Here is a 15,568-nt window from a genome sequence, read left to right as displayed (position 1 = left end):
GTAAAGTAAAAATACATCAAAAAGGTATACTTGAGTAAATGTACTTAGTTACTATCCACCACTGCAACTTCGTTAGTCTTCGTAAAAAATCTTCCTTTTCTCTTTTCTTTGTCCATGTCTCCTTTGAACCTGCCTCTCTGTCTCTGTCTCTGTCTCTGTCTCTGTCTCTGTCTCTGTCTCTGTCTCTGTGTGTCTCTCCTCTTTCTGTCTCTCTCTCTTCTCGTCTTCCTCCATCTCCTGGCTCTGTGAAGTACAGTGTCTTGTCGCTGCAGGCCGTCGGGCAGTCGAGAGTCCATCTCTGTCTCTCTCTGACTACCTTTCTCTCTCTCTCTCCATCTGCTACTCCACCCCCCCTCCCTCACCCGCCCCCCCGTCCCTCCCCCGCCCCCCTCCCTCCTCCCTCGCGACCTTCGTCTGTTCTCCTCCTTTGCAATCACTCTGCCCATCGATCTCTCCGTTCTCTTAAGTACAGCGTCTGCTGTGAGAAGTTACTCTTACGTTGCTTTCTCATTTCTCTCCATTTCCCAGTCTCCCTCCCCTCCTCCCCCCCCTCCCTCCCCCCCTCCATCAGCCGTCCCTCCGCTTTCATCTGACTCGTCTCTGTCTATCTTCTTGACCCCTCCCCTCTCCTATCGGTGTAATTATCTCAAGGACAGTCTCTGCTCCCCCTCTTTTCTCTCCTCTCATATCTCTCCATCTCTCTCTCTCTCTCTCTCTCTCTCTCTCCTCTCTCTCTTTCTCTCTCTCTACCTATCTACCTACCTCTCTCTTCCGTTTAACTTTCTATCACTCTCCTTGTATCCCTCCATCTGTCTCTCCCTATACTCTCCGGGGTGTTGGGACTGATACAGTAATGACTTGTCACTCTCTCTCTCTCTTTCTATATCAGGTCCTCTCCCATTCATTAATTCGTTCTTTCTGACTTTCTTTTTTCACTCTGTATATACTTCTCTCTCCCTGACTCACACACTTTCTCTCTCTCTCTCTCTCTCTCTCTCTCCTCTCTCTCTCTCTCTCCTCTCTCTCCTCTCTCTCTCTCTCTCTCTCTCTCTCTCTCTCTCTCTCTCTCCCTCCCCCTCTATTGTTGAATGATTGCAACACAAGCAAACCTCTCTCTTTCTGTGTAAATATTTAACGATTGCAACACTATGCTCTCTGTTTTCACTTCTCTCTCTCTCTCAATCCATCCCTCCCTCCCTTCACAGCACCTTTACTCCCTCCCTTCTTCTCTCTCTCTTTCTCTCTCTCAAACTTGGTCTCTCCTTCACACACGTCTTGCCTCTCATTCTCACCTCTTTCGTCTCTGACAGTACAGCCACACCTGTCACTCTGTGTCAAACCGGCGTTTAGTTTAGCTCTCTGAGTCTCTCTCTTACTGTGTGTGTGTGTGTGTGTGTGTGTGTGTGTGTGTGTGTGTGTGTGTGTGCGCGCGCTGCGCGCGTAGTGTGTGTGTGTGTGTGCGTGTGACACACCGTTCTTCTCACCACCAAAGTACAGACATCTGCTGTGAGGTGTTATTATTACTGCAGAGTGTGTTATTGGACTGCAATGTGTTGCTGAAGTATTGCTATTCTGTCTTCTCTTCTTCACACAGTGAAATCTCAAACCCCCAAAAGTAAAGCCCATGATTTATGCTTAGGTTAGCGTGTCGGGACTGGTGTCGCATCCCCGCAAAACAGCAGATCTACCAGCTCACAGCACGTCGCAGCTGCAACGTGTTGTGAGCTTGTAGAGCTGATATTTTTTGGTGCAAGACACCAGCAAGTAACTAAATCAGGCTTAACACTTTCAGGGTTAATTTAACGAGGATTTGACAGTCCGCCTCCCTCCCCTCCCCTCCCCTCTCCTCTCCTCTCCCTCCTCTCCTCTTCCTCTCCTCTCCTCTCCTCTCCTCTCCTCTCCTCTCCTCTCCTCTCCTCGCCTGGGCGTGTATAAGTGCATCGCTAGCGAGCAGGAGTCTGTCGCTCTCTTGTGGCCTTTCTTTTCATCTGTCATCCCTCTCTCCTCCTGTCTCCTCCTGTCTCCCCATCCTCCCAAACCTCCCTTTCATCTCTGCCCCACCTCCTCTCCTCTATAAAGTAGGCTACAGGTTTGCCCCTCCTCCATCTCTCTCTCTCTTTTTGATTGATTGCTTGAATAGTTTATTAACAAGTTAGTTAACAGAACAGTCAAAAGTTATACTAAGAGGGATACTCAAAAAGCCCCAGGGGGCGTGTATTGTGGTCCATTGTTCTCTCTCTCTCTCTCTCTCTCTCTCTCTCTCTCTCTCTCTCTCTCTCTCTCTCTCTCTCTCTCTCTCTCTCTCTCTCTCTCTCTCTCTCTCTCTCTCTCTCTCTCTCTCTCTCTCTTTCTCTCTTTCTCTCTCTCTCTCTCTCTCTGAGTTGGTCAGGGAGTTGAGCGAGTCGGACGCGAGTGACATTTTTTCATGACTTGAGACTGGACGTGGACCATTGATGATGGTATGGCGTATAAGTAGATATGTGGTGTAACAGCTATACCTCAGTGGGGAGAGATTTACCGTAACATAGCTTGAATTTATATAAGTAAGTAAGTTGGTCGGAGAGGCTTATTGTCTGTATCGGCCATTTCGCGGGAGTCTATCCCCGTTTCGCAATGCGCTAGACCAGGGGTCTTCAACGTTTTCAGGCCAAGGACCCCCTAGTTTAGCCTGGTAAAGCCCCTCCCTCCGGAATTCTCATTTCCATTTGATTTCAGGAGTGAAATAAAATACAAATGAGATTTCTGGAGGGAGGGTTTACCAGTGCTACCCCTAGTTGAGAGAGAGATGAACAACATTGTGTTGCATATAAAACTTTTTCATAGATTTCACAGATGGCTTCATAGACTTGTTTGACAACACTGTCATCAGTGTATGTTGGATTCATGTTCACGTGTATGTTCAGATATTTAACCACGTAAACCCTCGAAACTACACTAAACCTCTTTGTCCAAAAATAGACGATCTACAAGCTCACAACGCCTCGCAGTGCGAGGCGTTGTGAGCTTGTAGATCTGCTATTTTCGGCTAAAGTTCTCCTCAGAGTAGCGATGCTAGGGTTCAATCCTATCACACAAAGATTAGGAGGACCCCCTGTAGTAACTCTGAGGAACCCCCTAGGGGTCCCCCGGACCCCCTGTTGAAGACCCCTGCGCTAGACCCCTGAGATGGAGCGCAACACCATACCATCAGCTCCTAGTACTTATACCCAAATGACTTTTCCACACACAAGCCGGGATCAAACCCATGACCTTGTGGTCGAAAAAGGCGAGCGCTCTATACCACCTGAGCTACCCAAGACAAGATAATGATCAGTACATTTTAGTATATAGGCATCAATCCAACAGGAGCAGCCTTTGAGTGTCACCTTTCCTATGGCGTGGTCAGTTTAACAACCTCGCCCAGGAAGGATCTAGTTATTTTTCTATTTGACCACGACTGACCTCACAGAGCCACTCTCGTCCAATGGGTGAGTTGTATATATATATATATATAACGGGCTGAACGCTTCCCCGTTACGATCTTTCAGCGGTGTGTTTTAATGCATGGGGTCTTCAACAGGGGGTTCCGGGACCCGTAGGGGGTCCTCGGAGATACTGGCAGTGGGGGGGGGACCCTCGCGCAACCCTATTCTGGGGGGGAACATTAGCCGAAAATAGCAGAACTACAAGCTCACAACGTGTCCAAAGGTCAATTTTACAAAGTATTGAGGGTTTAAAGTCGTTAAATGTCTGAAAACACACGTTTAACATGTCTCCAATATGTAGTGAGGGGTCCCTGCTTCATCTCTCTTCCTCACAGCTAAGGGGTCCTTGGCCTGAAAGACATTGAAGACCCCTGCTCTGATGCTTTTGCTCTTTTTTTTTATCGCAGGTCCACGAACTCCAGTCCAGCTGGGGTGAGTTGTATTGTGTATATATAACGGGCTGCTACTCTTCCCTCTGTTTTCTATTTTTCAGGCTTTCAAGGTTTCACAGCTTTTGTTCCTTTTTTATCTCGGGTGCCGTGAGCTCAACAAGCCTCTCGCTGTCAAAGAGCCCACTCCAGCAGAGAACGAGCCTATGGCTGCAGCGCGCATCACACACCACACAGTAACGAAGTGAGATACATCAAAGCACATTATTTGATTTTATTAATAGACAATGTGGAGAGTCAAGTGGAGAGCCACTTGACGCAGAAAAAAGAACAGAGAAAAAAGGCACCAAAGTGTTAGTTGGCACTGATGCACGGCTGAATGAACACAACCAGCACATAACACGCTGTGTTATGAAGATTCATTTTGCGGCTCATTCCTGTATAGTATTAGAATTTGCATTTGCCATTTCTTGAGTTTGTTTTACAAACTGACTTTGTGTTGTAAGCACTTATTGTGCTATTTTACGGGGTTAGGGTTTTCTGTTTATTTAAATATTGTGATTGTGTTACGAATGATACACTTGCAATACATACAAAAAGGCCATCACCAGCATGGTACGGGCCTTGTGTGGTGACATTATGTTGTTTTTTCTGTAACATCTAACAGCCACAACCACACCCTTTCTAACTATGAGCGTTAATCTAAGTAGGTGCAGATTTAACCCATTGAGACCTGAAGCCGATTCTACATGTCTCCTAAATCTCAACAGTTTTCTGAAAAACGTATGTTTCTATATCAGTGGTGCTCAATCTTTTTCATGTCAAGGACCCCCCAAAATTACATGTATTTGGCCGCAGACCCCAATCAAAATATTTTGTTCCAGGGACCCCCAGAAGCAAAGATTTGAGTTAAAAATGTTCGCTTTAAAAATATATTATGTTCAAAGATTTGCACACATTTTCATGATTTTTCAAAAATAGCAGATATACAAGCTCGTAGCGCGGCACTCGGTGCCGCGCTATGAGCTTGTAGATCTGCTATTTTTGAATAGCCCAAAGTGTAAAATAATGCTTTTTAGCTCAAATCTAAAAATGACACAGTTCCAGGTCTTAATGGGTTAATGTAAGTAGGTGCAGATTTAAGACGCATTTTGCAACTTCTGTGTCTTCATGCTTGCTCACGATCAACAGGAAGGCACTATACTCGCCGACGCGGTCTACCGGCGACCGACGCTGCCTGACGGTCCCTCCCGCGAACAGCTGCATGCCGGGAGGAGAGGCAGCGGACCCGACCGGCCTCCCTGCGGTGTGTCCGTCCGCTGTCGGAGCAGCGGTGGGATGGACTTCCAGGCCCAACGGGAGCGGCTGTGGAGGGCGATTTGTCACCGGGCGACGGTGCGAGACTATGGGAACTTTGCTTTCTCTGGTGGTCCAGCCTGGGACAGCCTGGGACATGCCCACAGACTGGTTTGTTGGAGGAGTTTCGACAGCTTGGGATGTCCAGAGGCGAGGCAGAAGGGCTGGTGAAGTGTTGCACTGTCTCTGCTATGGTTGGTGGTCGCCATATATGGCAGAGACGCTGCTTAACCCTTTAAGACCTGAGGAGATTCTTTAAAATGTTTTCTAAATCCTAACAGTTTTTTTTTTTCAAAAATAGCAGATCTACAAGCTCATAGCGCGGCGCTATGAGCTTGTAGATCTGCTATTTTTGAATAGCCAAAGAAACCTAAAGTGACACAGATGCGTTTCAGGTCTAAATGGGTTAAAGGGATACTTCACTTTCGGGCCGGGGAAACATTTAAAAAATATATTAAAAATAAATGAAAAAAGTAATGGAAAATTCATGGCCCCCTCACGCATTAGAGTGTCCTACTAATGTGTGAGGGGGCCTTTATTTTGCCATAACTTCTTTCATTTTTTTAAAATATATATTTTTAATGTTTATTTTATGTGAAAGTGAAGTATCCCTTTAAGTACTTCCTTCTATCCTTCTCCATACCTCACCCCCGACGGGGGCCGCCAAATCTTTGTGTGATAGGAACTTTTTTTTCTTTATTTTCTTACATTAACCACTTGAACCCTAGCATCCCTATCCTGCAGGGGAACATTAGCCAAAAATAGCCAATCTACAAGCCCACAGTGGGCTTGTAGATTGGCCATTTTTGGCAAAGAGGGTAAAAATTGCAGACCAAGTACAAGTTTTGAGGGTATTTGAAGTATTGAGGGTTTAAGTGGTTAACTGTCTGAAAATACACATTAACATGAATCCAACACAACGCTACACAATGACAGTGCCGTCAAACAAGTCTATGAAACTATGATAGGAAATCTATGAAAAAAATGATTTTATACAAGATATAGTGGGGGTCCCTGCTTCATCTCTCTCTCAGCTAGGGGGTCCTTAATCCTTGGAAAAACGTTGAAGACCCCTGCTTCAATCCATGCGTCCCTCTCTCCTCCCTCCACACCCAACAACACCCCATCCATCCCTCTCTCCGCCTCCCTCAGTCCACACTCACCTCTCTTCTCTCCAAAGTAGAGGGTCTGCTGAGCCGTGTTGGACCACTGCAGCGAGGAGTTGTCGCTCTCGGCCACGCGGCAGGTGAGCGTCACCGTCCCCCCGACGGACACCATCTCGTCAGAGGTCACCGGCTGCAAGGGGTCATCGTCTAGGTAACGGGACAGAGATGGAGAGGGAAAAGGAGTTAGAGAAAAAAAAAGCCCCAGGGAGGGAGAACGTTGCATGAGCGAGAGAGAGAGAGAGACAGGTCAGGTGGTCTTTGCGGGGGTATAAAGGAAGAGAGAGAGAGAGAGAGAGAGGGCCAGGGCGAGACAGAGATGAGCGAGATAGGGGGACGGACGGAAGGGAGAGAGATAGATGGCGGGCCAAACACAAGCGCACGCTCCGACACACAAATCAAACAGGCGTGTGAGAAAAAAAAACACACAGCCATTTTTCCCCCCTCTTTCTCTGTCAAACCTATCTTTCCCCATCTTTCTCTCTCTCACACACGCACACGCACACGCACACGTACACACACACACACACACGCGCGCGCGCGCGCGCTGGTGACAAACGCACAAAAACAGGCTGTCAGATGGACAAAAAAAAATAAAGGGCAGACAAATGGCTTTCCGAGTCGTATAGGTCTGCGGGGCCCCGTGTATATACGACGAGAGCGATGAGTCAATACCATCCCGTGGTTCGCTGTATCCAGGGAGGGTTGAACCCCACAGGGACCACCAGGTGATGAAGAGTCTGGTGTCTGTTCGCCCGGATTCGCGACAGGGTCAAAGCGGCAGGCGGAGGAAGAGAGTGCAGACTCGTAGCACTAATGGAATCGTGTAGAAGACCTCTTTCTTGTTCCACGGCCATGTCGGGAGGTTTTTAACCATGCATATGTATCACACAGGACGGGAACCGCACGCTCAGACAGGACCGGCATTATGGAAATGAGTGGGTGAGAGAGAGAGAATACAAATGACCTGCCGTAATGAAGGGGATTGGAAAAAGACATGAATGCGGAATCGCGGCATGAAGCGGCGCTGAACTGTGAGCTGTTTTCCGAGGCCACGTTCAAATGGGCTCAAATTATGGTGTTTAACAGAACTCTCTTGATAATGGGTGAGCGAGTCGACTAATTCTGCCCCTTTCCCGCGCTCTTGTCAAGGGGTGTTCACTTCACCGGCAGTGAAGGTGAAAGTAAGAACACAACAACAACAACACTGACACTGACATTTTCCCTTTTTTTTCTTTACAGCCGCCAGTTATTAGGAATTATAGTCAGCTTGTGTGGTTATAGGCGACATGGAGAAGTGGTTCTCAACCTTTTCAAGGCTGTGACCCCCAAAATAATCACAATTTGAACTTGGGACCCCCCCACCCCCACTCTGACAAGCACTTGGAATGTAGGAGTTGAGGTATTACATTTTAGTTTGACTCGGTTCGACAGATAAACATTGCCAAAATAGCAGATCTACAAGCTTGTAGCTTGTAGATCGGCAATTTTCCTATTTCTTGTATTATTTAAAAAATTTGGCCAATGTTTGACCAGTTTTTATAGTATAGTTTGTTGATTACTTTTGATGCAGTAATGATCTTTTTCTTTTCTTTCTTTAGGTATTGTCACTTTACTTTATCTGGGGGACCCCCCCCCCCCTACCAAAATCATGTGGGGACCCCACAGACCCGAAACACAGGTTGAGAACCACTGGGTTACAACAAGTATATATATATATATATATATATATATATATATATATATATAATATATATATATATATATATCTTTGTTTCTGGGGGTCCCTGGAACAAAATCTTTTGAGATGGGGGTCCGAGGCCAAATACATATCATTTTGGGGGTCCTTTTGACATGAAAAAGTTTGAGAACCACTGATATAGAAACATACGTTTTTCAGAAAACTGTTTTTAGATTTAGAAGACATTTTTGTAGAATGGGCCTCAGGTCTTAAACCCTATACATACTGTATAGTTGACCGGAGTCCCCCAGGGCTGTATACTAGGCAGCAACCTTCCTGTTTTTTGTCTCTACACTAAATTGCGGAGGCCGTAGCTTAGTGGGTAGAAGAGGCCTTCTGGTAATCACAACGAGGTCACGGGTTTGGCCTCCATCCTGGCCTCCTAGCCAGTATCCGTGTCCAAGTCTCCTCCCTGAGCAAAGATACTTGAGCCATAACATCTCCGAGCAATCATCATGACCATCTTTCAGCATGGGTGAAGCTCAAAGTGAATTTCTCCCACAGTAAAGGTCTACAAAATATATATAAGTAAATAAAATGGCCCAAAAAAATAGCCAATCTACAAGCTCACAACGCGTTGCACACTGTGCCAAATGTTCACATGTTTTCGCCAAATGTTCGCCTATGACAGTGGAGAGGGGCCACTATATTTCCACACTCACTCAGTCCAGAGGGCCACATTGTTGCATATAAGAGGGCAGACACCTTATCTCCGTATTTTAACTTTTTTTCGTAAATTAATGCTGTACTTTACCATTCTATGTCACACAAAAGTAGCAAAAACAGCCGATCTACAAGCTCAAAACGCGTCGCAGCGCGACGCGTTTTGAGCTCGTAGATCTGCTGTTTTTTGCTATTTTTGAATGCAAGATACAAGGTTTCCACCCGACATTAATGTATTTTGGTGTGGGAGGAAACCAGAAACACCACCCTGAGGAATCCCACGTGAACACAGGGAGAACATGCAGACAGTGACGGCTCCAGAGAATTCTGGCAGGGGGGGCTATGTGGGGGCTGACTTTTTTCCAGCGGGGGCTTGACGCATGCACGCGCGTTTTTTTTTTTTGCGGTTTCGGCCCGGTTTCTGGTCCAAAAATGTGCGGGTTCGGGCGGGTTTTGGTACTTTATCTTGGTTTGAGGGTTAGGGTTAGGGTTAGGTTAGGGTTACATTATTTAATTCACATTTTTGCCTGATTTTACCGATTTATTTCTATATATATTTTATTTATTTATTCCATAAATATTTTTTCTTAAAAATTGGGGTTGTGGCAGGGGGTGCTTAGGGGGGGCTAGGCTTTCGCCAGGGGGTGCTTGTGCCCCCCCAAGACCCCCCCTGGCGCCGTCCCTGCATGCAGACTCCACAGTGGTGTGTGAACAGGGAGTCCACACTCAGTGCTATATATAAGCACTGAGCCAGCGTGACGCCACCCTGTGGCCACACAGGACAAACTATGATGGACCAGGACCATGACCCTCCATCTGGCTTAACATCTCCAATGGTAAAACAATTAAGCACTTGCGCAGGAAACCGGGTTCAAATCCATAGTAGAGGTAGAGGAAGGTTACATAGTGTAGCTTTAAACCCTATTTTATACTTCATGGTACAACAGTGTTATGGTCTATAAATGATTACTTTATAAATAAATTATATATATATTTTTTTTTATAATCAATTACCAATTACTTTAGATCAGTGGTTCTCAACCGGTGGTCCGGGGACCACCAGTGGTCGTTGAGGGGGTTCCCCAGCTAAATGATATTTAGGAACCAAATGGACCCTTATCATAAGGGTCTTATGTGTCTGTAACTCTGAGAGTGTACAAATGGAACCAAATGAACCCGTTAGGGTCCATTTGGTAGAAATGTCCAGAGATAGAAATGTCATTAAATGTGGGTCCGTATAGCCTAATGCATGTCAAACTGGGGGTCTTTGAAATTAAAATGCTGTGAAAATCTTCTGTTATGGGGGTCCCTGGCATATCTTTTTTAAAATGGGGGTCCACAGGCTAATAAGTGTCAATTTGGGGGTCCTTGACATGAAAAGGGTTGAAAACCACTGCTTTAGATGAACAGTCGCACCCCTACATATAGACCGCTCGCTGTCCAGCCTTCAGTTGCATCATCTCTGAGCAGGTGCGGTAATGGACCCTTCGCTAAACCCCACCCCAAAAGCGATTGTCCAATGCCAGCTTAGCAACCGTTGTTAACCTGGCATAGGTCTGGCAAGCTTTCGTCACCTGCCATAGCTGTCAATGTTATTTCGCCCGCACACACACAATCATTTGCAACATAATAGCAAGAATAGGAATACCACGATAACGCAATGGTGACTATGAACCACGTACCCAAACCCGTTGGAGGCTGCTTTTCCCAAGCTGACATCTGCACTTAAACTGCAAGGCTGAATATGGCTGTGTTGTTGAACACATACACAGCTTAACCTCAGAAAGTTACATGACACGACTCACTCGTCCAGGTGGTGTCAATAATAGGCTACTAATCACCGTAATCGTAACAAAATTCAGAATCACAGCGCTGCCTGTTTCGGATTCCGCACGTTAAAGTATATTCATTCATTTGTTCGTCTATTTATTAACTGCTACTGTAGTCTTACCCTGCGGTACATGAAAACTCCTGTTACAGTCATGGATCAACTTCAACCTGGTGTTTGCACTTTCTCCATTTACGGTCCGTACATATATATAAACGTTCAGATTTCAAATATAAATTGCTTACCCTATGGCCACGGATGTTAAAATGATGCACGGGACTCTCAAAAGTACCCGTATATTCTGTATTGTTCAATAAAAAGCATTTTTAATCCGATCGGTGGCCATTTTCTCATAGAGTTATAATGTATCAGAGTGCAATACACCTACCAACCGATAGGGTTGCTTAGTTGAAAGCATATGGAGAAAATGGCCACCGATCAGATTAAAATGCTTTTTTATTGAACAATACGGATGATACGGGTACTTTTAAGAGCCCGTACATAAATGTAACATCCGTGGCCATGGGATAAGCACTTTATATTTGAAATATGAACGTTTCTGTAGATGTACGGGCTATAAATGGAGAAAGTGCAAACACCAGGTTGAGATTCATCCATGACGGTCGAGACAGACGACCGTCGTGTATCCATGGCTATTACTCCCTCTAACATTTCCGGTGTTTTTAGTTTATTGAAATAATGTCATGCACATTTGTCCAGTGCATAGCCTACTGCAGGCCTTGTTGACTAGATTTAGAAGAGATTTTGAAGCTATTGCTGCTGAAATGATCGATTATTTTTAAGGGGAAAAGCCGTCATTTAACATGCAAGTCAATGGGTGAGAAGCAGAGATTGCCAGGCGCTGCCAGGCCTGGGTGTGACTAACTTCGCACCACCAGTCACAGAGTGGAGTGGGTGGGGCTTAGCGAAGGGTCCATTGGAAGGAGCTGGACCTGCTGGGCCTGAACACGCCCCCCTCCTCCTCCTCTCTGCCTGGAGGCTGGCTTTCTCTCAGCATCCAGGCAGAGAGAGAGAGAGCCCTGTAGTCACTACAGAGAGAGAGAGAGCCCTGCAGTCACTACAGAGAGAGAGAGCCCTGCAGTCACTACAGAGAGAGAGAGAGCCCTGCAGTCACTACAGAGAGAGAGAGAGAGCCCTGCAGTCACTACAGAGAGAGAGAGAGAGCCCTGCAGTCACTACAGAGAGAGAGAGAGAGCCCTGCAGTCACTACAGAGAGAGAGAGAGAGCCCTGCAGTCACTACAGAGAGAGAGAGAGAGAGAGCCCTGCAGTCACTACAGAGAGAGAGAGAGAGAGCCCTGTAGTCACTACAGAGAGAGAGAGAGCCCTGTAGTCACTACAGAGAGAGCGAGCCCTGTAGTCACTACAGAGAGAGAGAGAGCCCTGCAGTCACTACAGAGAGAGCGAGCCCTGTAGTCACTACAGAGAGAGAGAGAGAGAGAGCCCTGCAGTCACTACAGAGAGAGAGAGAGAGAGCCCTGTAGTCACTACAGAGAGAGAGAGAGAGCCCTGCAGTCACTACAGAGAGAGTGAGCCCTGCAGTCACTACAGATCAGCAGCAACATGGTTCCAAGTAAGCAGCACAGTCCTTGAGAAAACCAGCGTGCCCCCAGGGCCATGTGCTCAGCCCCCCTGTGGTTCACGCTACTGGGCCGCGACCGCACGGTCCTCCACCTCCATATCCACATCCACCTCCACCTCCACTGCAAACCACCACCATTACATTTCCGGATGACAACGCTGTGGTGGCCAGTGGTGTAAAAAGTACCAATACTGCAATGTAGAAATACTCCATTACAAGTAAAAGTCCAGGATTCAAAATGTAGTTGAGTAAAAGTACGCAAGTACAGTATTGGTATCAAAATGTACTTAAAGTTCCAAAAGTAGAAAGTACTCATTATGCAGAATGTCCAATTTCACAAGTTTTGAAATATATAAAATGTATTAAAATCTTAGCAGATCTACTGCTAAATTGCTACTATATATGTCTATATATATATATATATATATACATGTCTATACGTTGTGAAATTGCTACTATATATGTCTATGAAATGAATACCAAGGACCTCAACAGAAACAAGTCCACAAGGACTTTTTTGGACAGAAGTATTATAAATGTTTTACATTATTTTTGCCTAATAAAAATGTCAATCAATCAATCAGATCGGCTATTTTCAAATGGCCGAAATGTAGTGCTGAAGTGGTTAATGTATGTTTTGTAGATTTCAAATAATTGTAGTGGAGTAAATGTACAATATTTGCCTCTGAGATGTAGTGGAGTAGAAGTACAAGTACTGAAAACTGGAAATACTCCAGTAAAGTAAAAAATACCTCAAAATTGTACTTAAGTACAGTACTTAAGTAAATGTACTGAGTTACTTTACACCACTGTTGGTGGCATCAATGAACCATCCTACAGGGAGGAGGTAAAACAGCTGGCAGACCGACGGCTGCCAGAACAGCCTGTGTCTCTGAACGTCGACAAAACAAACAGATGTACTGTTGACTCTGGGAAGGTCCGGCGCTTGCTGACCACTCCCCACTGAAGGTCAACAGCTCCGCGGTGGAGAGAGGGTGAAGTGTTAAGTGTCAACAGTTATCCCAGCAGCGACAGCACTTCCTACGGCGAACAAGAAAGGCACAACCCCACCCTCCACTACAGGGTTGAAAAAACAAACAAAAGACAAAACACCAAGAGGTGGGAAAAAAGCAGCACCCGAAAACATAAAGATATAAAGAAGACATTTCTTTCTTTTAGTGTTGATTTCCTCGACTTAAAGTAATACTAGGTAACGTTTTCAACAAAACTAAAGTTAAATTGTATATCTTTTGCGAGTGGCAAAAGTTTCACAACACCCACTCCGTGAATTTCACCCCCGGAAGCCTTTTATTTATATATTTTCTATTGAACGTGTACGGGGGGGACTTTCCCGGGAAAATGACGTTCCTGGCCAACGTCATGACGTCGTGGCCGACGTCCTCAGGAACTACCGCAACGGTTTCCTGTTTGGCCAGGAACTACCGCGCTATTAACAAAAAGGAACCTCACGCTGATTTTAAGATAATGTAGGATTGGAAGATCGAAAAAGAACAGAAAAAGAAAGCACAGCTCATGGTAACTAATGCTCCACTGGCTAAGAGAAACGATCCGTAGATAGTATAAAACAATTACAAGATCGCTTTTTGAAACGCTTCCGGCTTCCGGTGAAAACGAATGGAATTCTGGGTAATCGAGGACTACGGAAATTGTATGCAGTGACGGTAGTGACCAGCAGAGGTTGCTAAAAATCGTTATTTGTGATTCTGCATTGTACAACTTTAAACTATGACGAAAAATGTATTTTGAGAATTATATATTGAGAATTGCGTCAGACAAAAATGTTAGTGAGGGACTAGTGGAGAAGAGATCCACTAGAACTAAGACAAGTTATTTTATGTTTGGTTGCGCTCGGGTGTTGCACTCTGAAAATAGCAGATCTACAAGCTCACAACGTGTCGCGCTGCGACACGTTGTGAGCTTGTAGATCTGCTATTTGAACGTGATTTTACACGTTCTCAACCACGAGTAAAATCAGCCATAACGACGCCATCAAGGCACCGCCACAATACATTTTAGTCGACTAAATCAACTGTAGATTTAGTCGACTAAAATCTTATGATATTTAGTCAACTAAAACTAGACAAAAACTAAAACATTTCAGATGACTAAAATATGACTAAAACTAAATGGAATTTTATTCAAAAGACTATGACTAAAACTGAATCAAAATTTGCTGTCAAAAACAACACTGATTGCTACCACAGGCTAACGCGTTTCGACAGGAACCTTCACCAGAGCATGTAGTAAACCAAAACAAACAAACAGACAGACCAAAAAAAGAAACATCCTTTCCACCTTCAACAGAACCGTTGGGAGCGTCCTCGCCAGCTGTGTTACCGTCTGCTATGGGACCTGTCGAAGCCGCCGACCAACCGCCGAGGCTCCTCAAGAGAGTCGTGCAGACTGCGCCGAGAAAATAATCGGTTGCCGTGGTGAAAAAAGTACTCAGATATTTTACTTTAAGTATAAGAGTAGCAATACCACGATATAAAAATACTCTGTTACAAGTAAAAGGCCTGTGTTCAAAATGTGACTTGAGTAAAAGTACAAAAGTATTGGCTTCAAAATATACTTAAAGTACCAAAAGTAAAAGTACTAAAATAGCAGACCTACTGTACAAGCTCACGACGCGTCGCGATGTGACGCGTTGTGAGCTTGTAGATCTGCTATTTTCAAATAGCCAAACAGGGCTATCTGCAAAGTAACTAGCAACTCAAGTTTTCAAATAATTGTAGTCGAGTAAAAGTGCAATATTCGCCTCTGAGATGTAGCGGAGTAGAAGTAAAAGTATTAAAAATTGAAATACTTTTCAATACTTACTCCAGTAAAGTAAAAAATACCTAAAAATTTTACTTAAGTACAGTACTTGAGTAAATGTACTTAAGTTACTTTACACCACTGATCGCTCGTGTCTGTCTGTCTCTCTCTCTCTCTCTCTCTCTCCCATCCAAGCCCATAAGAAGAGAAGAAGACATTTTTCTCTGTTGTGGGAAAGGCCTCCAACATGGTGGAGGACCTCTCTCCTAACCCCTCACACATGCGTTTTGTGCCCCTCTGTCATCATCCAGGCAGCAGATACAGAATCATGCCCCAGAAGCAGACAGACTACCACGCTGTGCAACAGTTCCTTCCCCCAGGCTATCAGACTACTGAACTCACTGCTGCTCGTCTCAACCTTTCCCCCCCGTACCTCCTCCTCCTTATCCCATTAAGACCGGGAACGCATTCTGTGGTCATTTTTAGATTTATATGGCTATTAAAAAAATAGCATATTTACAAGCTCATAGCGCGGCACCTATGAGCTTTTAGATCTGCAAAAAAATAATATCGTGAAAATTTGTG

General features: G+C 45.1%; 1 protein-coding gene across 1 annotated transcript in view; it reads right to left on the bottom strand.

Annotated features, from left to right (window-relative positions):
* cadm3 (cell adhesion molecule 3) overlaps positions 1-15,568 on the bottom strand; it is a 149,302-nt gene that overhangs the window by 75,445 nt on the left and 58,289 nt on the right. The window contains 1 exon segment of the mRNA XM_080441251.1: positions 6,373-6,522. Within this exon segment, the coding sequence (XP_080297377.1) occupies positions 6,373-6,522 (150 nt within the window).

The sequence above is a fragment of the Gymnoscopelus braueri genome (genome assembly GCF_963280865.1).
Source record: "Gymnoscopelus braueri genome assembly, chromosome: 10".
NCBI classification, from domain to species: Eukaryota; Metazoa; Chordata; class Actinopteri; order Myctophiformes; family Myctophidae; genus Gymnoscopelus; species Gymnoscopelus braueri.
The sequence above is the reverse complement of the archived record's forward strand: the minus strand, read 5'-3'. Positions and strand labels throughout refer to the sequence as shown.